Source organism: Vulpes vulpes, chromosome 16 (genome assembly GCF_048418805.1).
Source record: "Vulpes vulpes isolate BD-2025 chromosome 16, VulVul3, whole genome shotgun sequence".
Taxonomy (NCBI): domain Eukaryota; kingdom Metazoa; phylum Chordata; class Mammalia; order Carnivora; family Canidae; genus Vulpes; species Vulpes vulpes.
This window is the reverse complement of record NC_132795.1, coordinates 54,307,121-54,334,166: the sequence shown is the minus strand read 5'-3', so window position 1 is coordinate 54,334,166 and position 27,046 is coordinate 54,307,121. Positions and strand designations below refer to the sequence as shown.

General features: G+C 44.7%; 1 protein-coding gene, 1 long non-coding RNA gene and 2 pseudogenes across 6 annotated transcripts in view; 2 read left to right on the top strand and 2 right to left on the bottom strand.

The window, feature by feature from the left end:
* Positions 1 to 240: 240 nt before the first annotated feature.
* On the top strand, positions 241 to 678 carry LOC140595893 (large ribosomal subunit protein eL32-like; annotated as a pseudogene).
* Positions 679 to 3,680: 3,002 nt separating this feature from the next.
* Positions 3,681 to 13,831, bottom strand: LOC112934065 (uncharacterized). Its single transcript, XR_003237805.2, has 3 exons — positions 13,274 to 13,831; positions 12,690 to 13,072; positions 3,681 to 5,550 (listed from the first exon to the last, which is right to left on the bottom strand). It is a non-coding gene; the product is annotated as an uncharacterized lncRNA (long non-coding RNA).
* Positions 3,718 to 3,814, bottom strand: LOC112934090 (small nucleolar RNA U13; annotated as a pseudogene).
* Positions 13,832 to 19,544: 5,713 nt separating the features above from the next.
* Positions 19,545 to 27,046, top strand: part of L3MBTL2 (L3MBTL histone methyl-lysine binding protein 2) — a 24,141-nt gene continuing 16,639 nt past the window's right edge. For 3 of the 5 annotated variants that reach the window (XR_011997779.1, XR_011997778.1, XM_026017420.2), the window contains exons 1-4: positions 19,590 to 19,739; positions 21,552 to 21,795; positions 23,206 to 23,339; positions 26,743 to 26,866. Coding sequence is in view for 3 of the 5 variants with exons in the window: in XM_026017420.2 (XP_025873205.1) it covers positions 19,716 to 19,739; positions 21,552 to 21,795; positions 23,206 to 23,339; positions 26,743 to 26,866 (526 nt within the window). In the remaining 2 variants the exon portion in view is untranslated. Of the gene's footprint in view, positions 19,740 to 21,551; positions 21,796 to 23,205; positions 23,340 to 26,742; positions 26,867 to 27,046 lie in introns of all 5 variants that reach the window. The other 2 variants (XM_026017421.2, XM_072741216.1) reach the window with 2 other exon arrangements.

Sequence of the window (27,046 nt, the reverse complement as noted above, 5' to 3'; positions counted from 1 at the left end):
GTGACTCAGCGGTTTGGCGCCTGCCTTTGGCCCAGGGCATGATCCTGGAGTCCCGGGATCAAGTCCCACATTGGGCTCCGGCATGGAGCCTGCTTCTCCCTCCTCCTGTGTCTCTGCCTCTCTTTCTCTCTCTTTCTCTCATAAATAAATAAATAAATAAATAAATAAGTAAATAAGTAAATAAGTAAATAAGTAAAATATCTCAAACCATACAGTTTTGAGCCATCTATTACTAGCATCATGGCTGCCCTCAGACCTCTGGTGAAGCTCAAGATCGTTAAAAAGAGGACCAAGAAGTTCATCTGGCACTAGTCAGACAGATACGTCAAAATTAATTACAAATGGCAGAAACCCAGAGGCATTGACAATAGGCTGTGCAGAAGATTCAAGGGCCAGATCTTGATGCCCAACAATGGTTACAGAAGCAACAAGAAGACAAAGCACATACTGCCCAGTGGCTTCAGGAATCCCCTAGTCCACCACATCAAGGAGCTTGAAGCACTGCTGATGTGCAACAAATCGTACTGTGCAGAGATTGCTCACAATGTATCCTCCAAGAACCACAAAGCCACTATGGAAAGAGCAGCCCAGCGGGCCATCAGGGTCACCAATCCCAATGCCAGGCTGCGCAGCGAAGAATTGAATAGACAGCTAATGTGCGGGTCATATTTGCGTTAATAAAACCATAAGACTATAAAAAATAAAAATAAAAAATAAATAAAACCGTACAATTTTTAGAAGCCAACACAAGAGAATATCTTTGCATCCTTAGGATAGGCAACAATTACATAGAACACAAAAAACAATAATAAAAGAAAAAGCTGATAAATTGAACTTCATCAAAATCAAAATTCTCTAATCAAAAAAAAATGAAAAGGCAAATATTACAGAGGAAGAAAATATTCACAATATATATATATGACAAGGACTTATAATCAGATTATATTTTTTAAAAACTCCTAAAACTCTGGGGCGCTTGGGTAGCTCAGTCAGTTAAGCATCGGACTCTTGGTTTCAGGTCAGGTCATCACCTCATGGGTCACAGGATTGGGCCTTGCGTCAGGCTCTCTGCTCAGTTGAAGATTCTCTCCCTCTGCCCCTCCCCCAACTCATGCTCTCTCTCTTTCTCGATCTCTCTCTAGTAAAGCAATCCTAAAAAAAGCAACCCCCCCAAAAAAACTAAAACTAAAAAAAAAGACCAACCCAATTTATTTTTTAATCCAATTTATAAAAATGGGCCAAAGACTTGGACATTTCATAAATGAAGGTATAAAACTGACTAATAAGCACATGAAAAGATATAAACATTGCTAGTAATTGCTGTGAAAATTAATAAAGGGAAATCTCACTAAAGTGGACCTGGAGGCTAGAAGAGGAGGCTGGAAGAAGAGCCTGACACTCAAAACCAATTACAGGAAAAGCTGTCAGTTACAGACCTCGGCAGAAGAATGTCAACAGGAAAGAATCATCGGTTGCAGGCCCTAACTGGGAAAGATGTACATTGCCTCCCCTATAAGAAATCAACTATCCAATAAATAAAAGAAAGAAAGAAAGAAAGAAAGAAAGAAAGAAAGAAAGAAAGAAAGAAAGAAAGAAAGAAAGAAAAGAAAGAAAGAAAGAAATCAACTACCCTTTTAACTTAGCTAATGAGAAACTTGTCACCCTGAACTCTTGCTTTTCTCAAAACAGCCCCTTCTTGCCTGGGTGGCTCAGCCAGTTAAGCATCTCCCTTGAGCTTAGCTCATGATCCCAGGATTTTAGGATTGAGTCCTGCATCAGACTCTCAGCTCAGTGGGGAGGGACTCTGCTTCTCCTGCTCTCTGCCCCTCTCCCTGCCTCATGTTTGTTCTCTCTGACAAAAGTAAATAAATAAAATCTCTAAAACAAACAAACACTCACCAGCCCCTTCAAACTTCCTCCTTCTCTATAACATAACATTCCTCTCCTTGGTTTATTGGACTTGCCATAGTTTTGCTGTAGCCTGTGTGTCCTGGATTGCAATTCTCTATTATTCCTGAATAAACCCATTTTTGCTGGTAAAATAACTGACTATTTTTAAAGTTAGCATTATGAAAATGTGAATCAAAACCACTGTGACGTCCCACATACCTGTTAGAATGGCTGACATGAGGGGGATCCCTGGGTGGCTCAGCGGTTTAGCGCCTACCTTAGGCCCAGGATCGAGTCCCACATCAGGCTCCCTGCATGGAGCCTGCTTCTCCCTCTGCCTCTCTCTCTGTGTCTCTCATGAATAAATAAATAAAATCTTTAAAAAAAAAAGTCCTACATGAAAAAGACTGACAAGACCAAGTTTTGTTAAGGACATGGAGCAACAGGAGTGGGTGGGAATGTAAAATGGTGTAAACACTTTGGCAGTTTCTTACAAAGCTAAAATATACTTAATACACCACTCGCAGTCCTACTTGTAGAAATTTCCCAAGAGAAAAACAAAAAACCTATGTCAGCACAAAGATCTTCATGTGAATGTTGATAACTTTATACAGAACAGTCAACCATGGCCCAACCATAGCACAATAAATGGTAAATGTATAAGCAATCTGATCTATGCACATGGTACATTATTCCTCAAGTGCTCCAAAGAAAAACTACTGAGGGGTAGAGGTAGGGCCTGTGAAAAACAAATAGAGGTGCCTGGGTGGCTCAGTGGGTTAAGTGTCCGACTCCTGATTTTGGCTCAGGTCATGATCTCAGGGTTGTGGGATGGAGCCCATGTCTGGCTCCATGCTCAGCACAGAGTCTGCTAGTTCCTCTCCCTCTGCCCATCCCCCTGCTCCCCTGTTCTCTTTCTCTCAAATAAATAAATAAAAATCTTAACAAATTACTGATAAACATGGATGAATCTCAAAATCATTGTGCTAACTGAAAAAAGCCAGATGCAAAAGACTAAATGCTCGATGAAATTCTAGAAAAGACCATAAAGAAAATGAAGCAATAGAAACTCTCATACCATGCTAGAACAGAGTAAAACCATTTGGAAAAAAGTTTTGGCCTTTTTTTTTTTTTTTTTTAAGATTTTATTTCTTCATTTGAGAGAGAGTAAATGAGAGAGCATGAGCCCAGGAGGGAAGGGCAGATAGAAAGGGAGAAGCAGACTCCCCACTGAGCAGGGAGCTCAATGTGGGGCTCAATCCCAGGACCCTAAGCCCAAGGTAGATGCTTACCTGATTGAGTCACTCAGGCGGCCCCTGCCTTTTTAAAGTAATTTCTACACCCTATGTGGGCCTTGATCAAACTCATGATCCCAATATCAAGAATCACATGTTCTACCAACTAAGCCAGCCAGGTGCCCTTGGCCATTTCTTATAAAGTCCTTCAATTACTTTTCTTCTGACCCAGCAATTCAACTTCTGGTATTTATTCAAGAAAATGAAAAAAAAATTTTTTTTAAAAGAAAGAGGGCAGCCCGGGTGGCTCAGCAGTTTAGTGCTCCCTTCAGCCCAGGGCCTGATCCTGAAGACTCAGGATCGAGTCCCATGTTGGGCTCCCTGCATGGAGCCTCTCTCTCTCTCTCTCTCTCTCTCTCTCTCTCTCTCTCTGTCTCTCATGAATAAATAAAATCTTAAAAATATATATATATATTTTTTGATTACTTAAGAATTGTATAATTTCCACAACTCTCTTTACTTCACTAAATGGGTAGCACTACTAATAGTGATACATAAACTTGTTTATTCACTTCTAGATAGATTTTTTCCACATCAAATGTGACAGTGTCATAAGGTTTGAGGATAGTACATCTCACACAATAATAGCATGAGCTCCCAATCGTCACATCTATAAGCCACAAAAGGATCTATAAATTCTTTTATTAGACTTTTAATTTTTAGAGTGCTTTTAGGTTCAATGCTAAATTGAGTGGAAAGTACAGATATTTCCTACACACCCTTTGCCCGCCCTCCTATACGTTTGCCCCAGCCCATACATGCACTGCCTCCCCCACTGTCAACAAGCCCCACTGGAGCAGTACGTTTGTTACAACTGGTGAACCTATATTGACACCATTATTATCATCCAAAGTCCATAGTTTACATTAGGGTTCACTCTTGGTGTTGTACATTCTATGGGGTTAAACAAATGTGTGACATGTATCCACCATTACAGCATCACACAGAATATTTTCTGCCCTAAAAATCCTGTGCCCTTTTCATCTCTCCTTCCTCCAACGTCTGGCAACCACTCGTCTTTTTATTAACTCTGTGGTTTTGCCTTTTCCAGATGTCACATAAGTAGAATCATATAGCATGTAGTCTTTCCAACTGACTTATTTCACTTAGTTATATGCATTTAAAGTTCCTCCGTGTCTTTTCATGGCTTGGGAGCTCATTTCTTTTTGACGGTGAACAATATCCCATCGTCTGGATGTACCACTGGTTATTTATCCATTCACCTCCTGAAGGACTTTGGTTGCTTCCAAGTTTTGGCAACTGCTATAGCCCTCCATATGCAGGTTTTCGTCTGCCCATAAGTTTTCAACTCCTTTGAGTAAATGCGAAGATGTTTACTGGATGGTATGGTTAGATTATGGTTAGTTTTGTGAGAAACCATCAATCTGTCTTCCAAAGTAGCTGTACCATTTTTGCATCACCACCAGGAGTGAATAAAAGTTCCTATTGCTCTATATCCTTGCCACCATTTGCTGTTGTCAGTATTCTAGATTTGGGGGATTCTAATAGGTGTATAGTGGAATTTCACTGTTCTTTTAACTTGCATTTCATTGGTGTTACATGATGTAGGGCATCTTTTCATATGTTCACCTGCCTTCTGTTCTGTGTCTGTTAAAATCTTTGGCTTATTTGTTAATCAGGTTGTTTTCCTATCATTGCATTTTAAGAGTTCTTTGTATAGGGATGCCTGGGTGGCTCAGTGGTTGAGCATCTGCCTCCAGCTCAGGGTGTGATCCCGGGGTCTCAGGATCGAATCCTGCATCGGGCTCCCCACAGGGAGTCTGCTTATGTCTCTGCCTCTCTGTCTCATGAATAAATAAATATTTTTTTTAAAAAAAGAGAAAAAAATAAAAAAATAAAAAGAGAGAGAGTTCTTTATATATTGCGGATAACAGTCCTTTATCAGGTATGTCTTCTGCAAATATTTTCACCCAGTCTGGCTTTTCATTCTCTTGACAATGTCCTTTGCAGAGCAAAATTTTTTAACTTTAATGAAGTCTAGTTTATTGGTTCTTTCATGGATCATGACTTTGTTGTACCTAAAACATCATCACCATCTCCATGATCATCCAGATTTTCCCCTGTTATCTCCTAGGGGATTCACAGTTTTGCATTTTACATTTAGGTCTGGATTTATTTTTTTGCATATGGATACCCAGTTGTTCCAGCACCATTTGTTGAAAAGACTCTTTGTTCCATTGTATTACCTTTTCTCCTTGGTCAAGGAGTTGGCTGTTTTTATGTGAGTCTATTTCTGGGCGCTCTATTCTGCTCCATTGACGTATTTATCTTTTCTTCACAAATACCACACTGGCTTGATTATTGTAGCTTTATAGGAGTCCTGAAGTTCGGTAGTGTCAATCCCCTTGAGATAGGGAAAATGAAAAACTTCAGAGAAATCTGCTTTTTGCTCCTTTTCCTGCTTCTTCCTAGGACCTGCACCCCTACTTTTACAGGAGCCTCATAATCTAAACAGTGTATATCCTCCTTGTAAAGGACAAGAAGTTGATGATTTCTCTAGAATAGACAATATTAGGGGCGCCTGGGTGGCTCAGTCAGTTAAGTGTCTGTCTTCGGCTCAGGTCATGATCTCAAGGTCCTGGGATCGCAGCCCACTTCAGGCTCCCTGCTCAGTAGGTAGTCTGCTTCTCCCTCTGCTTCACTCCCCTCCTTGTGCTCCGCCCCCCAAATAAATAAAAAATAAAAATCTTTTTTAAAAAAATAGACATCTAAGGAAAGACCAAGTGAGAATGACACATCATATGTGTATTCCGGACCACAGGTGCTAAACATCGACACCAAGACACCCTGGCTCCAATTAGTTCCTGGTTGCATAAGAGGGCACATACACCAGACTACAATCCTCAGTAAAAACCCTAGACCCTGAGCAAAGGTGAGACTCTCTTTCCTTTCCTTTGAGTTTTCCAGACACTCTGTCTATACCTGCATGCCCTCTATATCTTCAATAAATTCGCCTCTCACCTCCTGCTGGCTTGCATTTGATTTCTTCTCCATGCACCCAGGGACCCTCTTGGCCGGTCCTGTGAGATTCCCTCTGGATCCTCATACCTAGCCTGCCTATATCACTCTCACTTCATTCTTCTTCAATATGGAGTTGGCTATTCTTTTTGCTTCTACATACAAACTCTGTCAACATCTACAAAAGAATTGTCGGGGGGGGGGGGGGGATCCCTGGGTGGCGCAGCGGTTTAGCACCTGCCTTTGGCCCAGGGCACGATCCTGGAGACCCAGGATTGAATCCCACGTCGGGCTCCCGGTGCATGGAGCCTGCTTCTCCCTCTCCCTGTTTCTCTGCCTCTCTCTCTCTCTCTCTCTGTGTGTGTGTGTGTGTGATTATCATAAATAAAAAAAAAAAATAAAAAATAAAAGAATTGTGGGATTTGACTGGGACTGAACTGAATCTATAGACCAAGTTGAAAAGAATGGACATCTTGACAATCTTGAGTTTCCCTATCCAAAAACATGAAACATCTCTCCATTTACTTCATTCTTCTTTAATATCTTTCATCAGGGGGTGCCTGGGTGGCTCAGCTGGTTAAATGTCTGCCTTTGGCTGGGGTCATGATCCTGGGGTCCTAGGATCTAGCTCCAGGTCAGGCTCTCTGCTCAGTGGGAAGTCTATTTCTCCCTCTGCTCATCCCTCTGCTTGTGCTCTCTCGCAATCTCTCTCAAATAAATAAAATCTTTGAATAAAAAAAAATCTTCATCAGCGTTTCATGGTTTTCCTCAGATAGATCTTACATGATATACATTTTTATTATTTTTTTATTTATTTATTTATTTTATGATATACATTTTTAAAATGCAACTGAGGGGAGCCCTGGTGGCTCAGGGGTTTAGCGCCGCCTTCAGCCCAGGGTATGATCCTGGAGACCCGGGATCCAGTCTCACATCGGGCTCTCTGCATGGAGCCTGCTTCTCCCTCTGCCTGTGTCTCTGCCTCTCTCTCTCTCTCTCATGAATAAATAAATAAAATCTTAAAAAAAAAATGCAACTGATGTGGGGCACCTGGGTGGTGACTTTTGATTTTTGCTCAGGTCATGATCTCAGGGTCCTGGGATTGAGCCCCACATTCCTGCTCAGCATGGAGTCTGCTTGTCCTTCTCTCTCCCCCTCTGTCCCTCCCTACCTCTCTAAAATAAATAATCTTTAAAAAAATAAATAAAATGCAAGGACACCTGGGTGGCTCAGTGGTTGAGTGTCTACCTTTGGCTCAGGACATGATACCAGGAGTCCTGGGATGGAGTCCGAATCAGGCTCCCTGCAGTAAGCCTGCTTCTCCCTCTGCCTATGTCTCTGCCTCTCTCTGTGTGTCTTTCATGAATAAATAAAATCTTTTTAAAATAATAAAATAAATAAAAAAGAAAATGCAACCGATGTAACCACATGAGTTTGTCCACGTAATTGCTATCAGTCTTTGAGATCAGGGCCATAACTGTTTTTAAACACCAGATGGCCATGACAACATTTGCAGGTGTGGATATGAGAAATGCTCATGAAGAGGAAGAGAATCTGATGGGTTCTATTAGAATCTGGATTTCAGGGATCCCTGGGTGGCGCAGCGGTTTGGCGCCTGCCTTTGGCCCAGGGCGTGATCCTGGAGACCCGGGATCGAATCCCACGTCGGGCTCCCGGTGCATGGAGCCTGCTTCTCCCTCTGCCTGTGTCTCTGCCTCTCTCTCTCTCTCTCTGACTATCATAAATAAATAAAAATTAAAAAAAAAAAAAAAGAATCTGGATTTCAGTCCCAGCTCATTCACTAACTTGTTGTATGACCTGTAGCAAAAGACTTCCCTTTCTAGGCCTTCATGAGGGGTTAGGTTAGACCAGTAGACCCCAAAACTGACCCAGGGTTCAACTCCCAAATATTTTTTCAATAGGTCTGGGGTGGGACCTGGAAAAATCTGTATTATTGGGATGTCTCGGTGGCTTAGCAGTTGAGCGTCTGCCTTCAGCTCAGGGCCTGATCCCAGAGTCCCGGGATCAAGTCCCACGTCGGGCTTCCTGCATGGAGCCTGCTTCTCCCTCTGCCTGTGTCTCTGCCTCTCTCTCTGTGTGTGTCTCTCATGAATAAATAAACAAAATCTAAAAGAAAAGAAAAGAGATCTGAATAATTAAAATCTTCCCTGGTGTTTCTGGTTTTTGGGATCCACAGACCTGTTTGGAGTAAAGGAGGTTCCCAATTTTTCACAATTCATGGTGCATCTAGTGTTTCTATAATTGTTTCATGACTCCCTAGGTCTACAGAAACACCCAACAGTTCTGTTCATTAAGTAGGTTAAGTCCAAACAAATTCAGTAAATATTTATGTCCTAAGAACTTAATGCCTGTCTGGCAACACACACCTTCTCAAAGCTTGGAATCAGGAATCATTTTCTGTTCCACATCAACTATACACAATACTTTTTCATACAACAACATCCATGACCTCAGCTTTGCAAAGATAGGATGTTATTCAAAGACATGTAATATGAGCTCACAGTGAAACTGCCTCAAGCCAACAGTTTTGTGCAGTACCAGACAGATGTCACTTGTGTGATGGGCTGAATTGCATCCCAACTCCTTTAAATTTGTATGTTAAAACTCTAACCCTAGTACCTCAGACTGTGACTGTATTTGGAGACAGGGCATTAAAGATATAATTAAGGTCAAATGAGGTCATGTAGGTGGGCCCTAACCCAGTATGACTGGGATCCTTATAAAAAGAGATTAGGACACAAACATGTGCACACACAGATGAAAGACCATATTGGGACACAGCAAGAAGGTGGCATCTGCAAGCCCATGAGAGAGGGCTTAGAACAAAGAAAACCTGCCAATGCTTTAATCTTAGACTTCTGGCCTCCAGAACTGTGAGAAAATTAATTTCTGCTGTTTAGGCCACACAGTCTGTGGTATTTTGTTATAATAGCCTAGCACACTAACACACTTGGTCAGCTAGCAAATTTTCATTCAACATAATAAATATAACTAAACATTTCTGCCCTAATGATACACCTGATTCTTTGCTTCAGCAGATATCAGTTAGCACTCAGGAGAGGTGCCTGAGGCCACAGATTTAGGCAACCAGCTGGAGGTGGCATGGCATCTAGGTGAAAGCCAATCAAACACTGGAGAAGGATAGTAGTAATGGAAATGCAGAAAAGTAGGCATATGGGGATATGTTTAGTGGTGAGAAGTAGTTCTGCTTCAAGATTTAAAGATGTGGTGGGGGCACCTGAATGGTCCAGTTGGTTAAACATCTGCCTTCAGCTCAGGTCATGATCCCAGAGTCCCAGGATCAAGCCTTCCTTTGGGCTCCCTGCTCAGCGGTGAGTCTGCTTCTCCCTCTGCCCCTCACCTGACTCATGCTCTTTCTTTCTTTCTTTTTTTTAAGATTTTATTTATTTATTCATGGGAGACAGAAAGAGAGAGAGGCAGAGACACAGGCAAAGGGAGAAGCAGGCTCCATGCAGGGAGCCTGACGTGGTACTCGATCCCAGGTCTCCAGGATCACGCCCTGGACTGAAGGCGGTATAAACCACCGAGCCACCAGGGCTGCCCTCTCTCTCTCTCAATAAAATCTTAAAAAATAATAATAATAATAAGGATTTGCAAATAGAATATGAGTGGCAGAGAGCAGAATCAAGGATAATTCCTAACTTTTTGTTAATAATATAGTTATATTTCTATTGTGACTACAATCTTTCATCCCATGATTTTTATTAAGAACCTACAAAATGCCATGCTATGTCCAAGGTGGTGGGATGCAGAGGTGGGAAAGATAAGGTGCCTGCTTCCACTTAATTAAGAGTGTGGATGTTGTTTTTCACAGAACTAGAAAAAATAATACTAAAATTTGTATGGAACTACAAAAGACCCTGAATAGACCAGCAATCTGTAGAAAGAGTGCAAACTAGAGGTATGACAATCCCAGGTTTCAAGATATACTACAAATCTGTAGTAATTAAAACAGTATGGAACTGGCACAAAAATAGACACACAGATCAATGGAAAAGAATAGAGAGCACATGGGGATCCCTGGGTGGCGCAGCGGTTTGGCGCCTGCCTTTGGCCCAGGGCGCGATCCGGGAGACCCTGGATCGAATCCCACGTCGGGCTCCTGGTGCATGGAGCCTGCTTCTTCCTCTGCCTGTGTCTCTGCCTCTCTCTCTCTCTCTGTGACTATCATAAATAAATAAAAATTAAAAAAAAAAAGTTTAAAAAAAAAAAAGAATAGAGAGCACATGGGCACTGGGCTGGCTCAGTGGAGCGTGGGACTCTTGATCTCAAGGTTGTGAGTTCAAGTCCCACGTGTGTACAGATTACTTAAAATCTTTTCTTTTTTTTTTTTTTACCAACTGAGCCAGCCAGGTGCCCTTGATTCATATATACATACATATAAACTTTTTTAAGGTTTTATTTATTTATTTGAGATAGCAAACACGAGCAGAGGGAGGGGCACAGAGAGAGGGAGAGAGAATCTCAATCAGACCCTGCACTGAGCAGGGAGCCGGACACAGGGCTCTATCCCACAAGCCCGAGTTGAAATCAAGAGTCGAATACTTAAAAAAAAAAAAAAAAAAAAAAGAGTCGAATACTTAACCGACTGAGCCACCCAGGCGCCCACCTTGATTTAATTTTAAAAAGATCAATCAGCAGACACCTGGGTGGTTCAGAGATTGAGCATCTGTCTTCGGCTCAGGGCTTGATTTGGCATCCTGGGATCAAGTCCCACATTGGGCTCCCTGCATGGAGCCTGCTTCTCCCTCTGCCTGTGTCTCTGCCTCTCTGTGTCTCTCATGAATAAATAAATAAAATCTTAGAAAATTAATTAATTAATAAAAAGATCAATCAGGCTATTATGTAAAGAATAGGTTTTAGGTTGGCAAGTGAGGACGCTGGGAAGATAGGTGTCTATGGTAGGACTGCAGGCAGAAATTGATGCTGAATCATCTGGGGTGGTAGGTAAGGAGGTGAGAGGACAAGTTTGGGATGTGTCTTAGCTACAGATCAACTAGACTGGTACTTTATATGGCAAGTTCTGCTGTACAAAGATCTGGATAGTCACAGGTATTTAGGTTTGCAATATAGACTTAGATTTGCAGCCTTAAGGCATTAGATTCAGACAGATGTGGATTTGAACTCTGGCTCTATCGCTTAGTCACTGTGTGACCTTGAATAAATCATCTTCACAGCTTCCTACCCTGTAAAATAGGGATAATACTGTTTATCTCAAAGGGTAAATAAGTTAATGTGTGCAGAGCCCCTCGCACAGAATCTGGCCCCAGAGGATAAGCTCAGTGGGTAATAGCGGTTAGCATTTTTATCAGTTACTGGACACTTCCACATTCATTCCAATTAACTGACTGCAATAGTTCTTTTCCTGGCCTCCCTGCTTCCAGTCCCACCTGCTCCAATCCCTTGTCAACTCCGCTGCAGGATTTCACCCAAAGCAAAGACCCATCATATCACTTCCCTTTCAAACACTGTAGTGGCTCCTACTGCCCACAGATTAAAACTCAAATGTCTTAGAATAATATCCAAGGCCCTTCAAACTCAGAACCTTGCCTGCCCACCTACCCAGCCCCTTCCCACAGCCTAGCTTATAGCCTTATCAAAATTTCCACCGATGTTTTTTCATAAATAACACCTAATTGGTCCAACTGTCAGATTGATGGTTAGTCCCATTAATCACTATGTGTGCATCTATCACAGGAAACCAATGGCATTTTCAGACCTGTCACTGGTAGAAGAAAATGCTCTTAAAATTCAGTTTGCCATCTAAGTCCCATATTTTGCTTTCCACCACTCTTTGGGAGATGTCAGGATTTTATTATAGGAATTGCTACTGTTGGTATCCCCACAACACCCATCATATTTAGAAAGGGTTGGGGTGTGTGTGTAACATCCCCATGGATTTACAAACGCTTATCTCCTGTCCTTTAAGAGGGCATGGGCTATTTTCTTGGAAGGCTTGTTAATTGATTTCAAGGTGATCAGCTGAAATGAACAAAAGGGATGGTCAGTTGTCATGAGGATTCAATAAAATACTCAAAAGCACCTGGTGTAAGATGTTTGTTAAATAATTGTCGACTTTGCGACAGGACTGGTTTACTTCCTAAGCTTAAGTCTCAGTTCTAAAAAAGTTAAGAATGCCTCCTGCCTTTTAAGTTTGTTGTGAGGATAATGGAGGTTACAGGATAAATGAAAACATCTAGGCCAGAAAACACCTGGCACACATCACAGACATTAGGAAACATATGGCCCATGGAGACTAAAAAAATAGCATCTCTCAGGGTACTCATCAGTGCTTGTGGTGACAAACTGCCATCTGTGTAGACCTCTCTCCATGTATTAAATATGCTCTCCAAAAATGGGCATTTGATAAGCACCTGCCAATTACCTCTGTACATCCAGAAATGGTTGGCCAAATTAACTGCCATTATTTCATAAATAAACAATTTAGATTCCCTTAACTGATACTTCGAAATCCCTACTTACATTTCTCACGTTCGTTCCAATAATTTGCTAGGAGGTGGACCTGCCAATAGGAAGGACAAAATTATTATTATTTATCGCCAATGCCCTCAAAATAATTGTTATTCAGAAAACCCAAAACAGTTGGAATTTTCAGAATCCAACTCCCCAACCAATTCCCTCTCCGTTTTGACTCCTCCTGAAGGACTCCCCATAACCCAGCCCATGCCAGAAAGAAACATTAAAAATAATAGTAATAGCTCCATCACGGTGACTTGGGTTCCTGGGATAGAGTTGTTGGTAGTTGGGGAGGGCAAGCAGATGCAGCACAAGTATTATTCCAGACTAGTGGATGAGGTCACAGGATGTTTAAGTTTCTGAGCTTTCTGCTCATCCAAAGAGTTATCCTGAAAAAAAAAAAACCTCTGATTTATTCAATAGTAACGCTCTGTCACTGCTCCTCCCTCATCTAAAGAAACTCTCTAGGATCCAATTTCTTCATCCGTCCAGGGAGGCTAATAAAAAAGCTTACTTGGTGAGTTAATTGGGAGGCATTATCTATGACAACGTAACTGAAAGTGCTTTACGCGTTGCAAAGCACTACTTACATATTAGTTATTAGTTTTCCTAAGTCCAGCCATTTTTACCGAGGAGGAAAATGTGGCCTATTAAAAAAAAAAAAAAAATCAAAGGTCTTCCTAAGGGCGATTAGGGCAGAGCTCGCTAGTCACTGCCACTCATCAAACCCTTCCCGGTTTTCAAAGCCTGGTTCGAATACTCATTTTCCTCAGCCCGGCCGAGAGCCAAAGGTCCGGGTTCGTATCCCGGCTCTGCGTCTTCCACATCCCAGGACACAGGCTGGCGCCCTGCGCGCTTCGGCTGCCACAGGGAGGAAGGGCTGGTGGCCGCGCCCGGCCAGCCCGGTGCTTAATAATGGCAGTTGCCCTCCGCCTGCCCGGTGTCACTCTTTCTCCCGTTTCCCCCTCGCACGGGGGTTGCAATCAAGCCCGGACGCTTGGGGGGCCACCAAGGCCAGCGCCGCGCCACCTGCTCCGGCGGAGCGCGGCCCCGCACCTCCGAGGTCCTGAGACAAAGGGGGGAGGGGCCTCGCCCCCCGCCCCCCGCCCAGCGCCCCCGGCCCCCAGCTCCCGACCACCCGCGGCCGCCCCGACCCCCCTCCCGCAGCCCGCGCCCCGCTCCTCCCGGCTCCCGCCGGCTCGCTCGGGCAAGGGCCCGGGTCCCGGGGGCGGCGGGGCGGCCGCGCGCCGAAGGGGGGCGGGGCTGCCGGCGGTTGGCGCTCGGGACCCGGGCGCGCTCCCGGCCACGTGGCCGCGGGCCGCGCCCCTCTCCGCGGGGAGTCGGCGGGGCGGGCGCCACCAGCACCTCTCCGCTCCTCCTGCAGCTGCACGGCCCGCCGAGCGCCGGGCGGCGGGAGCTACCCTCAGTGGGCCCATTCTGCAGACGAGGCGAACTGAGGCCTGCCCACAGTATCACCGGTCGCAGGCCGGCGTCAAAGCGGTTGGCGCCGTGCGGGCCTGAGGTCGGGCCCCGCAGAAAGCGTTGGGCTTCTTTCCTTTAGATCACATTGGCACGGAAGCCCTATGAGGGCAGGAACTGTGACGTCCTCCCTGTCCCCTCCCCCAAAGGTCTTGTAAAATAATTGCAGGAAAGGCCAGGCAGAAGGGGGTGGTGGTGGAAAAGAGCACCCAGCCTGCAAACCAGTGTTGCAGGGGAGTTAATCCCACCAGTGTATGGGATTGGGTAAGAGAGGAGACCAGCTAGGAGGCTTCAGTGGAATCCAGGGGAGGGATGATGGTGGCCTGGATTTAAGTGGTGGCAGTGGGCCAGAAAGAAGGGAAAATATTTGACATAGGTTTTGGAGAATTAATGGGATTTGCTGACAGATTGAAAGGACAGATGGAGAGGGAGGAATGAAGAAGTTCTAGTGGTTTAGTAGTGCTGTGTACTGAAATGGGGGAAACTAGAAGAGAAATAGGTATGGGGTAAGGGAATAAAGTGTTCTGTTTTGTGGTTTATGATGCAATGTCCAGTTGTCATCTATAAACATGGGTATATGGGTCTGGAGCTCAGATTTGACAAACACATGGGCTGGGGATGTGAATTTGGGGCATATAAATGGTATTTACTGCACTAAAAATAAAAGACCTCACTTATGATGGGAAGTAAAGAGGAAAAAAAGCAGGCCCAGGGCAGAACCCTAGACAATGCAGATACTCCGGGTTCTGGTAGAGGAGGAAAGCCCTGCAAGGGGGAGACAACTGGCCAGAGAGGCAGGAGGAAGACCAAAGGGATCTCAAGAAAGGATAGCTTTTCAGGAAGGATGGAATGATGGGTTGTATCAGATGCTGCTGAGAGAAGAGAGGTGTGTGGCTTTACATCCAAGGAGTTGTATGTGAACTTGACAAGGCAGTTTTGGTGGAGCGTGAGGACAAATGGAGAAGCAGAAGTGGAAGTAGTATGTGCAGACAAGTCTTTCAAAAGATTGGGGGTGGAATAGCACAATGAGGGGGACAGGAGGTGGGTTCAAGGGATTTATCTGTATAGTTTGGGTGACACAAAAGCACATTCCTGTTGCTACTGGGAATGACCCCATAGAGGAGAGATGAATGACCCCAGAGAGAGAGAGACAGAGAGAGTGAGAGTGACTCTCAGAAGGGAGGCCCTGAAAAGAGAGGGGTATATGAAGTCCATGTACAAAGGTGCAACTCATACCAGCCAAAAAGGATACCTGTGCTACAGCATGAGACGCAGGCCCAGGAGCTCTGTGCCAGAAGGAATGGCCACATGGTTCCGGTGGCCACTGGCCATGGTTCTGGTTGCTTAGCAACCTGTGTTTAGTAAGATGTTTCAACTGAATTCCTAATTAACGGTCATTTCAACTTATGCTAACGGTTCCTGTCCCAGGGGTCCTCATTCTGCTTCTTTCCCTCTCCCAAAGTCTGGTACTTCTGACTCTTTTGCTGAAATGCTCTGAAACTGGAAAGCTCAAATTTCTACTTTCTTGAACTGTTGATAATATGTATGCATGAGGATGTGAAACTTGGGGACTCTCACTCAGTCTTAAAGGGAGGATGCCAAAGAATGCAGGGTATAGATAGATATCCGGTTCAGAGCCCTCCAATGACCTCCAACCGCCTTCTTGGCCTCTTCCCCACAGGCATCTCAGGCTAAGCAGAATCCTTAATACCTTTTATTCAGCCACCCAACCTCATCCATCCTACAGTTTTTAACTATTAGAGAACATGCTCCCAGCACCTACCCATTTGACATGTCTTCCCAAAGTCATTCTGGATTCCTCACTCTACCCACTCTGTACAATTAATTAGAGCCTTCAACACACTTCTCAAAAATTCTACTTTTCTGCATGCCCTCTGAGTCTGCCCTGGTCCAAGCCACAATTATCCTTCATCGTGATCATTACAAGAGATCTCTAAGTGCTGCTTCTCTCAACCCACCTCCAATCCATTCTTCACCCTGCAGCCAGAGTGTGGTCTTTTAAAGCATAATCAAATCAATTCACTTACCCTGCTTAAAACCTTCAAAGGTTTCCCATTCTTCCATTCTCTTATTAACTGGAGCTGTTTGCCATCCTCCCTAACTCTGTCACTGGAATTCCTTTCCCCCAGCAACCTTCCTACCCTAACTGGCTACTTCTCATCCCCTTCTAGGTGCTCTCTTCCCTACTCCATCACAGCACCCTGCCAAGTGCCTTCTCAGCTGAACCAGAAGAGATCGGGCGCGTTCAGGGTGGTATGGCCGTAGACTTCTCAGCTGAACCATATGTCTCCCTGTCAGAGGCAGTGAACTCCATGTGGATGGACAAGAGATGTTCACCTGTGTCTCCCCAGAGCCCAGTACTGTCTGGCAGGCAGTAAGTACATACTTGAGGATTAGCATGACTTGATATAAGCAGATTCCCTGCAAGTGAGGTTTATGGTTGTACTTTTTTTTTTTTTTAAGTTGTCTCTATGCCAAACATGCAGCTTGAACTCATGACCCCAAGGTCAAGTTGCATGCTCTACTGACTGTACCCATGGTTGTATTTTTATAAATATTAATAAAAGATCAAGCAACTCATAAAAGGGATTCTTCTTGGCTGTTTTAATCTTCTAGTTGCTGTCCTTCTTGTGTCCAATAGGATGATGACTACCATTGACTGTGCCCAATATGTGGCAGGCACTGCACGTTTCTTACTTCTAATTCTTTTTTTTTTTTAAGATTTTGTTTATTCATTAGAGAGAGAGAGAACACAAGTGTGGGGGGGCAGAGGGAGAAGGAGAAGCAGACCCCCCACTGAGCAGAGACCTCAACACGGGGGCTCGATTCCTGGACCTTGAGATCATGACCTGCACCAAAGGCAGACGCCCAACCAACTGAGCCACCCAGGTGCCCCTCTTACTTCTAATTCTTATAACAACCCAATGAGGCAACTCTGTTATTTCTACTGTACAAAGTAAAACCTACACTCTTTATCATGCTTGATGTTGAGTCTTGTTTATTCCATATTCCACTTGAAATCATGAAAATTTTCAAGTTGAATGAAAGTAACAATCCAGTTTACTTGATGAAGAAGGTGAAGCCCGGAGAAGGAAAGCCCAAGTCTCCTCATGAAGGAACTGAGCCTAGAACCCTGCTGGTGGTAAAACAAAACAGTTCACACACACACAAAGCAAAAAAACAAAAACAAAAACAAAAACCCCACAAACAGTTCACAAGAGTCAGAGGAGCAAGCTACCTAATCCAGCACTCTAACTTTAAGAAGGTTGGAATCCTTAGACTTATTATCTATCTCTTTAGCACCTAGTAGATGCTAGGCTCTGTTCTTGGCTCGGGAAACAGAGTAGAGAACAAGACAAAGTCCCTGCCCTTATGGGGCTTACATTCCAGTGGTGCGAGATAGACAATAAAGAAATAGACAAGTGAAGAAGATAATTTCAGACAGGAACAAGTATTATAAAGAACTGTAAATTGGGTGAAGGGATACTGAGTGAGGGGAAAGAAAAGCTATTCTAAATAAAGTTCTGAGGAGGTGACTTTGAACTGAAATTTGAGAAATGAAGAACCATCTCTGAGAAAAGCCACAGAAAGAATGCCCCACAAAGAGCATCAAGTGCAAAGGCGTTAAGGCGAACTCAAGCTTGGCAGTCAAGAAGTGAGTGGATGGATGCAGTGAGAGGTGGAGAGGGTAGCACAGAAGCAGGGTTTGTTCTTTTTTTTCTAAAATTTTATTTATTCATGAGATACACATGAGAGGCAGAGACACAGGCAGAGGGAGAAGCAGGCTCATTGCGGGGAGCCTGATACAGGACTGCATCCCAAGACCCATGGTATCATGACCTGAGCCAAAGGCAGACGCTCAACCACTGAGTCACCCAAGTGCCCAGTACAGCAGCTGGTTGAAGAGAAAACTGGGGCCAGGTCATTCAGGGGCTTATGGAATGTTTGAATCTTTTTGAAAGCGCAGGGGGAAGCTAATGGAGGTTTTAAGCAAGGGGATGAACATGATCTGGCTTATGATTTAAAAGATCACCTGTATGGGGATCCCTGGGTGGCGCAGCGGTTTGGCGCCTGCCTTTGGCCCAGGGCGTGATCCTGAAGATCCGGGATCGAATCCCACATCGGGCTCCCGGTGCATGGAGCCTGCTTCTCCCTCTGCCTGTGTCTCTGCCTCTCTCTCACTGTGTGCCTATCATAAAAAAAAAAAAAAAAAAAAGGTACTTAAAAAAAAAAAAAAAAAAGATCACCTGTATGGATTAAAGAAAGTGAAAAGTCAAACAGGGACCTGTTTGAGGCCTATTGTGCTGGACTGGTGGCTTCCATGAGTGTGATAGTGGAGGAGGAATTCAGGATACATTTTGGCTGTAGAACCAACAATACTGGTTGATAGCATGAATAGGGGGTTGGTGGCAGAAGGGGTTAAAGAAAAGAAAAATCAAAGACTTTCACATCTATGTGGTGGACCTCAAATTTAGAAATATTTTTAACATATATTCAGCCTCCATTTATTACATTTAGATTCTTTTGTTTCTTTTGTCTATTTTTATCAGTTTATTTTTTTTAAATCTCTACACTCAGTGGAGCTCCAACAAATGACCCTAAGATCAAGAGCCTCAAGATCCTCTGACTGCGCCAGTCAGGCGCCCCTACATTTAGATTCGTTTTTTTTTTTTTTTACATTTAAAATGTAAAATGTAAAAAATAAAATGTAAAATTTTTTTTTACATTTTTTACATTACATTCCTAATTCATTAGAGCACCGCATAGCACAGGGAAAGAACCTGTACTAAACCTTAAATTCCAATTCTTAGGTTCCAATTCCAACCTTAAATCCCAATTCCAAAGAGCCACGGATTCGTCTTTAATAGGATGATGGGCTGTCTCCAGATTTGAGCTGTTGTGTAAAAAGCTCCACCAGAGCACCTAGAACTGAGTGTTCTAGGAGGTTGTGAGACATCCAAAATGAGGGAGGCAGAGTGCCTCATACTCGAGGTTTGATTCAGGGGATGATGATGGAGGGACAATGTTACAGGATTTTGGGCATGTGAGGCATTTATAGCACTGGGCATAAGAGCAATCCGCTTTCTGCCCGAATTGGAAATGCGTTTCTTTGCAAGTCCTCTTGGCCCAAGGGCACCTTAAAATTCTTCTAATCTGTCATTCCTGGTGCCTAGAACAGCACCTATCGTACGTGCTCAAGAATTGTTTGCTAAAGAACGGAGTAGGGCTGAGAGGTGGAGGTTAGCGCAGAGAAACGAGGTCTGCCGCGGTGCCAGGGATTTTCACATCGCTATAGCAACGCACCCTTCCACGCGCACCCACAGGGGAACTACAAGTCCCACAAGTACCCGCGGCTTCTCCGTCCCCCCGGGGCTGGGGCGCGGGCGAGCGCGGAACCGGCTTTTCCTCTTTCCTGCAACGTGATTGGCCCGCGGCTCTGGGAGGCGACCAATGACTGCGCTCAGGAAGAGCCGCGAGGCCAATATGGCTTCCTGCACCTGGTGACGGTTGAAGAAACGGGTGTTAGGTCTCATGGAGAAGACGCGGGGCGTCGAGGTGAGAGGGAGAGGATTTATCGTGACCGGGAAAGGGAAGCCCTTGAGCCTCGCACGGGGGGCCGTTCTCGAGGCCTTGGGGCGACGCCTGGAGGGTGGAGAGTGGAAGGATGGATAAACTGAGGTAGTTAGGCTGAGCAGGGCCAGAGGCGATCGGCATTGCCTTTTGCGCCCACACCGCTGGGGCCGACGTCCCGCGAGGAGGTCGGGGCGGAACAGCCTCCCTGGCCTGCGGGAACGGGAACTGGGTTCAGGATCTGGGAGCTCCTGGATCTTCTTTGTCCTCCCTCTCTCTAGTCGTTTCTTTGGGGATCAGGAGGCCTGTGACATCCTGGTGGGACGTGAGGGAGATTCAAGTTTCCTGCCACTGCGTGTCTGGAGCGTTCACGGGCATCATCGCCCGGGATTCTCACAACAATCCTGTGTCACTGTTTCGTTGTTATGGTTGGAGTAGCCGACGCTTACAGCCAGATGGTGCCCCCCAGGAAGGGCCACCCAACCGCAGCGGGAAGGAGATGGGCACCCAGTCGTTCAGGCTCCCCAGCCTTTCCCACTCTCCTGCAACCTGTAACCCACTCACCCCTGGGTCATTTGGCTTCTGGTCACCTTGTATTTAAATTCGGTCTCTTCTTTAGCACATTTGGGGACGTAGTTGTAAACCTGAAAATGGAATAGCCCCCAAACTGTAAAGGGTAAAAGAGAATAAGCGCTCACGCGTTTACAGCCCTCCCTAATGGCTAGAAACAACTAGGCTTTACACATCTCAGTCTTCATTCGAGTTATCTGAAGAAGGCCTGCTGTTACCTCTCTTGTACTGAAGAAGAAACTGAAGAAACAGGCTCAGTATGTTGCACAAAATCACAATTGAGTGGTAGAGCCAGGATTCAGGCAAATCTGGTTGAAAAGCTCCATGCTTTTACCCAGAAATAATTGCCAATATGTCTTGAATACTTGCAAGGCACTGTTTTGAGTGCAATACTTATATTCACTCTTATTTCTCCCGCAAAGCTTCTGAAAGAGGTGGTTTCCTCATTTACAGAGGTGGGAACTGATGCACCAAGAGACTGACTTGCTGCAGATCATACAGCTGGTCAGCGGTAGAGATGGTATTTGAGCACTGGCCTAGGACCTTTTCTACTACATTCCTTCCAGGTGGATTGATAGACAGTATCTCATTTACATTTCACATCCTGTGAGCTACTTATTTCACAGATGAAAAAGTTGAGGCCCAGAGGAGTTAAATGACTTGCCCAAAGACCCACAGCTAGTTAGGATTGGAGCAGAGTCCAGAGCTATGGTACATACATACACTGTGCGATAACTAGTGTGTCCTCTGTCTCCTAGATCCTCCTCAGGGTAGGATCTGCGTCCCAAATTGACTTTTCTGTGGCTGAAATGGTTTCCGAATTGACATTGTGTTGATGTACATATGCTGAAGGGGGGAAGTTGATTTTCTAACATACATCTTCCCCCAGAAAGTCTTCATGAGATAACAAAGAGTATTTTCACATCATCGTATTCTATTTGAATCAAGTTAAAACGTCATCATTTATAAATACACAGGAGGAGCTTGGTGAATTCCTGATATTATCTGTTTTGTTAAACTATCCTGATGAGTTTCAGTTAAGAACTATATAAACAAGAGTAATGATCCTGGTGTTTGCAAAAGGGATATTTGATTCTGCCTGCCACCTGGTCCAAAGGTGTTGACCAAGACCTGGAAAAGATGCTGGTAGCTGACCTGCATCCTTCTTCCCCATACACTAAGCTAGACCTGATTCCTCCAGCCTGGTTTGTGTCATCCTTCCACTAGGAGACTCCATCTTCAGAACCTATGGAAGAGGAAGAGGAAGAGGAGGACGACTTGGAGCTCTTTGGTGGCTATGACAGTTTCCGGAGCTATAACAGCAGTGCGGGCAGTGAGAGCAGCTCCTATCTAGAGGAGTCAAGTGAAGCAGAAAATGAAGATCGGGAAGCAGGGGAGCTGCCCACCTCCCCGCTGCATTTGCTCAGTCCTGGGACTCCCCGCTCCTTGGATGGCAGTGGTTCTGAGCCAGGTGCTTTCAGAGTGTCCCCTGAAGTCGGGGAGGTTTCAGGAGGCTATAGAGGAAGAGGGGAATATAGGCCATGTGGGCAGAGCTGTCCAGGTGTAAAAAAAGCTGTTTGATCTTAAGTCTAAGGGCCTATGAACTAGACAGAAGTAGCCCCAAGGGACTACTACTAATTTCCTTTGCTGCAATCTGATTTCAAATGACTATTTCCTTTGTTCTTTCATACGACTAATACTTATTTGGCACACGTTAGATGCCAGTCATTAATATGGTACTGCTTTTACATTTGTGTGAATAGGTGCTTGATTTTTAAGCCTGGATGGCTTTTGTTTTGTTTTCTTTTTTATTTATTCATGAGACACAGAGAGGCAGAGAGAGAAGCAGGCTCCATGCAGGGAGCCCAACATGGGACTCGATCCTGGGTCTCCAGAATCACACCCCGGCCTGCAGGCGGCGCTAAACCGCTGTGCCACCAGGGCTGCCCTTCAGCCTGTGCTCTGATTTACTATCTGGGAAAGGACAAGAAATAGTTTGTGGGTTGGACGTGAGGGGGAAATTAAAGAAGGGTGGAAATTAAAGAATCAAGTGACTTCCTGGGGAAAGAATTACTGATGAGACTCCTCATGGAGCATCTGGAAGCCAGTTAACTTCTGAGCTGTGCTGTTTGTGGACAGCTTCTGGATGGATTCCTGCGTCAGGGCCCCCAGTGTGTGGACTGCTTGTGAAGAGAGATGGGCTAGATGTCCGTAAGGAACAGACCCTGTTCCTTAGTGCCTGTACTCTTTGGAAGAGTGATCTAATACTCTGCCACTTTTCCCTTCCATCTACCTGTCTTCTCTTCCTCCTTCCCCCACACCACCCTTTTACTCTTTCTTCTATCTTCTTCCAAACATTCTCGTAGAATCTTAGAACTTTGGAACTAGAACCATTAGAGACAATTGAGTCCAGGGGTTCTCTCTCGTGGCTGTCCATTAGGATCACCAGTAAATTAGACTCTCAGGCTTGGGTATTTTTTAAGCTCCTTAGGTGATTCTAATACAATGTTAGAATTGAAACATTGATCTAGTTAAGTTTTTTTATAGATGAGAAGAAAAGAGATCCACAGAAGTCAGGTGATGTGGGCACTGTTTTTCTTCTTGTTTTCCTCTTTACAGACTTTCCAACATCCACCTGTTGCTCTATGGATTTTCCTTACCTCTACTGTTAACATATAGCCAAGGGATGCCAGGCAGCTTATCTTAGGCAAAAGAGATTCAGTTGTGCACAAACCTCCTGCTCCTGTTCCAGCTCTGTCAGTCAGGCTAAGGGCTGAGAAGTTAATGCATTGTTCAAGTTTTCAAGGGAAAATGTTCAAATCATTTTGCTTGATTTGGGGTGATTGTATCAGGTGGGTCATGTGCTGAGTTCTCTTCCCAGCTGTCTGTGAGATGTGTGGTATCGTGGGTACAAGGGAAGCCTTCTTCTCCAAGACTAAGAGATTCTGCAGCGTTTCCTGTTCCAGGAGCTACTCCTCCAACTCCAAGAAAGCCAGTATCTTGGCCAGATTACAGGTGAGAGGCAGTCACTTGGAAGACCCTTCCTGGGGTCCTGGGAGCCCAGACAGGAACAACTAACTGGCTGATGGCAAAGGGCCAAGAAGGCTTGGGAGGAGTTTGCTTGTGACCATCTGAGGTTGTAAGTTTCCTGCTATCTATTGTGTTCTAAAATTCAGAGGGCAGAGGAATCCATTTATGAAACTTGTTAAATTGCAGATTTCTAGAGCTGCCCTCATTCCCCACCTACACCACTTCCCCATAGTCTTATGTGATTAGTAAATTTTAAACAAGAGCCTTAAAGGGAATCTGATGCCCTTAGTCTTTCCCCCATACTTTTATACATACATGCTCTGAAAGGAAGCTAGGAGACAAGCATATGTTTTAGCAGCCACAGTGGGTTTAGGAAGTTGATGCCTCATCTCTGACTCTATGTCATAGGCAGTCACCTAGAAAGTCTTACTAATCTTTTTCTTTCTTTCTTTTCTTTTTTTTTTTTTTTTTTTTTGAGAGAGAGCAAGAGAGTGCAAGTGGTAAGGGGAGAAAGGAAGAGGGAGAAAGAGAATCTTAACCAGGCTCCACACCCAGCACAGAGCCCAACACGGGCCTCAATCTCATGACCCTGAGATCATGACCTAAGCCAAAATGAAGAGTTGGACACTCAACCGACTGAGCCAACCAGGTGCCCCTATAAATGGAAGGATTCTTAAGAGATGTGTTGTCTAACCCACACATTAGTTGAGAAGTGTGCTGAGGTCCAGAGAAGAATGACTTACCTGAGGTAGTTCTGTTGGAAGAGCAGCTGAACTGGGACTGGAATGTAATCTCAGGTGCCTGACTTTGTGTTGTTTCCTGGTAACTATGGCCACCGTCCATAGCACTGGTTCTCAAACTTGCCTGATTTTTTGTTTAAGATATTATTTATTTATTCATGAGAGACACACAGAGAGAGAGGCAGAGACACAGGCAGAGGGAGAAGCAGGCTCCATGCAGGGAGCCCGATGTGGGACTTGATCCCGGGACTCCAGGATCACGCCTTGAGCCAAAGGCCGATGCTTAACTGCTGAGCCACCTAGGCATCCCTTGCCTACTTATTTAATTGGGATGGAGTATGGCCTGGACACAGTGGCTTTATTTTATTTTATGTATGTAATCTTTATACACAACATGGGGCTCAAATTCATAACCCCAAGATCAAGAGTCACTCTCGGGGGGCTAGGGTGGCTGGCTCAGTTGGTTAAGTGGTTAAGACTCCATGCTCAGGGAGGAGTCTGCTTTTCCCTTTCCCTCCACCCTCTCCTTCTTTCTCTCTCTTAAATAAATAGTCTTTTTTCTTTTTCATTTATTTATTTTAAAGATTTATTTATTATTCATGATAGAGAGAGAGAGAGAGAGGCAGAAACACAGGCAGAGGGAGAAGCAGACTCCATGCAGGGAGCCCAATGTGGGACTCGATCCTGGGTCTCCAGGATCACGCCCTGGGCTGAAGGCAGCGCTAAACCGCTGAGCCACCCAGGCTGCCCTTAAATAGTCTAAAAAAAATGTCACACTCCCATCGACTGAGCCAGCCAAGTGCCCCTTGGATTTAGGGACTTTAAAGAGCCCCTAGGTGATTGTAATGTGCAGCAGAGCTTGAGATCCAACTGCTCTGACATTTATTGAAAATCACAGTGTGCCAGGTCTTTTGCTTAGTACTTCATACAATGTATCTCTCACTTTTGTGAGATAATTGTTATTTCCCTGGTTGTACAGATTTTAGGGCATAGAAAAATCTCTCTCCTCAAGAGCTAATAATGGTATTGTAAATAGCTACAGTTTGGGAGTACTTGCTAAACGTTTGAACTCAGTCCAACCAATGATCTCTTATCTGACTGAGCTAGCCAGGGGCACCTATTGTAAATTCCTTTTTTAAAGGCTAAAAATTTTGAGTAACTTACTCAAAGGTCTACAAATGAGATTGAAGAGCCAGGATTTGACCCCAGGTCTGTGTGGAATTTAAACTCACGTTTTTACTTCACTGATTTTTTATTTTTTATTATTTTTTAAAGATTTTGTTTATTCATGAGAGACACAGAGAGAGGGGCAGAGGGAGAAGCAGGCTCCCTGTAGGGAGCCTGATGCAGGACTTGATTCAAGGACTCTAGGACCACGACCTGAGCTGAAGGCAGACCATCAACCACGTCCCGTTTTTTTGTTTGTTTGTTTTGTTTTGTTTTTTAAGATTCTATTTATGAGAGACACACACACACACACACACAAAGGCAGAGACACAGGCAGAGAGAGAGAAGCAGGCTCCATGCAGGGAGCCTGATGTGGGATTTGATCCCAGGACTCCAGGATCACTCCCTGGGCCAAATGGAGGCACTCATCGGCTGAGCCACCCAGGTGTCCCCCACTTCACTGATTTTTTTAAAATAAATTCTCGGAGGGGCACCTGGGTGGCTCAGTCAGTTAAGCATCTGACTCTTAATATCGGCTCAGGTCATGATCCCAGGCATATGAGGTGGAATTTGTGTCAGGCTCCATGCCTATACTGAGCATGGAGCCTGCTTGAGATTCTCTCTCTTCCTCTGTTCCTTCCCCCACCCGCTCACTCCCTCTCTCTCTGTCTCTCTCCCCCTCTCCCTCCCTCCCTCTCTCTCTAAAAATAAAAATAAAAAAAATAATTCTCTGGGCCCTTCTGAATAGTGATTAAATTACAAATTATAGACCAGATTAGTGGCCTTTAACCCTTAGGGATGCCCGCTTGGAGCAACTGATGAAAGCCATGGACCTGCTCCAGAACATTACTTTTTTTTTTTTAAAGATTTTATTTATTCATTAGAGATACACAGAGAGAGGGAGAGGCAGGCTCCTTGCAGGAAACCCAATGCAGGACTCGCCCCAGGGATGGGATCACACCCTGAGTTGAAGGCAGACACTCAACCACTTAGCCACCCAGGCGTCCCACAGAACATTCCTATATGTGTACAAAATATTGACTCCTGACTCCGTTCACAGACTTCTCTGAAACCCACTCTCTCCAATAAATCTCCAGAGGAAGGAGATAGCCGAGAGTTGAAGCCACTAGGAAAAAGTTCCTGGAGGAAGCAAAGGCTGAAAGGATAGAAAAGATAGAACAAAAAAAAAAAAAAAAAAAAAAGATAGAACAGGTGTCCCTCGCTGCCCCATAGCTCCTCTGACCCCATTTCTCCGCTGTTGAACAATAGCTAAATACTTACTGAGAGCCAGGCATAATACAGTAACTCTCATCCTTGCACCCCACTCTGAGTTAAGATTGTTATTGTTATCCACTTGATTTACAAATGAAGAAACTGAAGAGGTTAAGTAACTGGATAAATCCCAGGATTTAAAGCTAGGCAGTCCAACTCCAAAGCCCTGTTCTCAGCCATTAGGCTTACACAGGTTCTCCTCTCTCCAGGGAAAACCACCAACCAAGAAAGCCAAAGTCCTGCACAAGGCAGCCTGGTCTGCCAAAATTGGAGCCTTCCTCCACTCCCAAGGGACAGGACAGCTAGCAGATGGGACACCAACAGGGCAAGATGGTAAGACAGCAGAACCCTGGTGCCCAGGAAGCTGCTGGGGGTCGGTGGGAGTGGAGTGCCCAGACTGGGGTGGCCCTGCCTAGGAACCAGGAATGAGAAAGATGAGGCAGCTAGAGTGCCCTGGCCCAGGCTCACTGTGGATTACATCTTCCCCATTTTGGTAGGTATTGTGGAAATTGC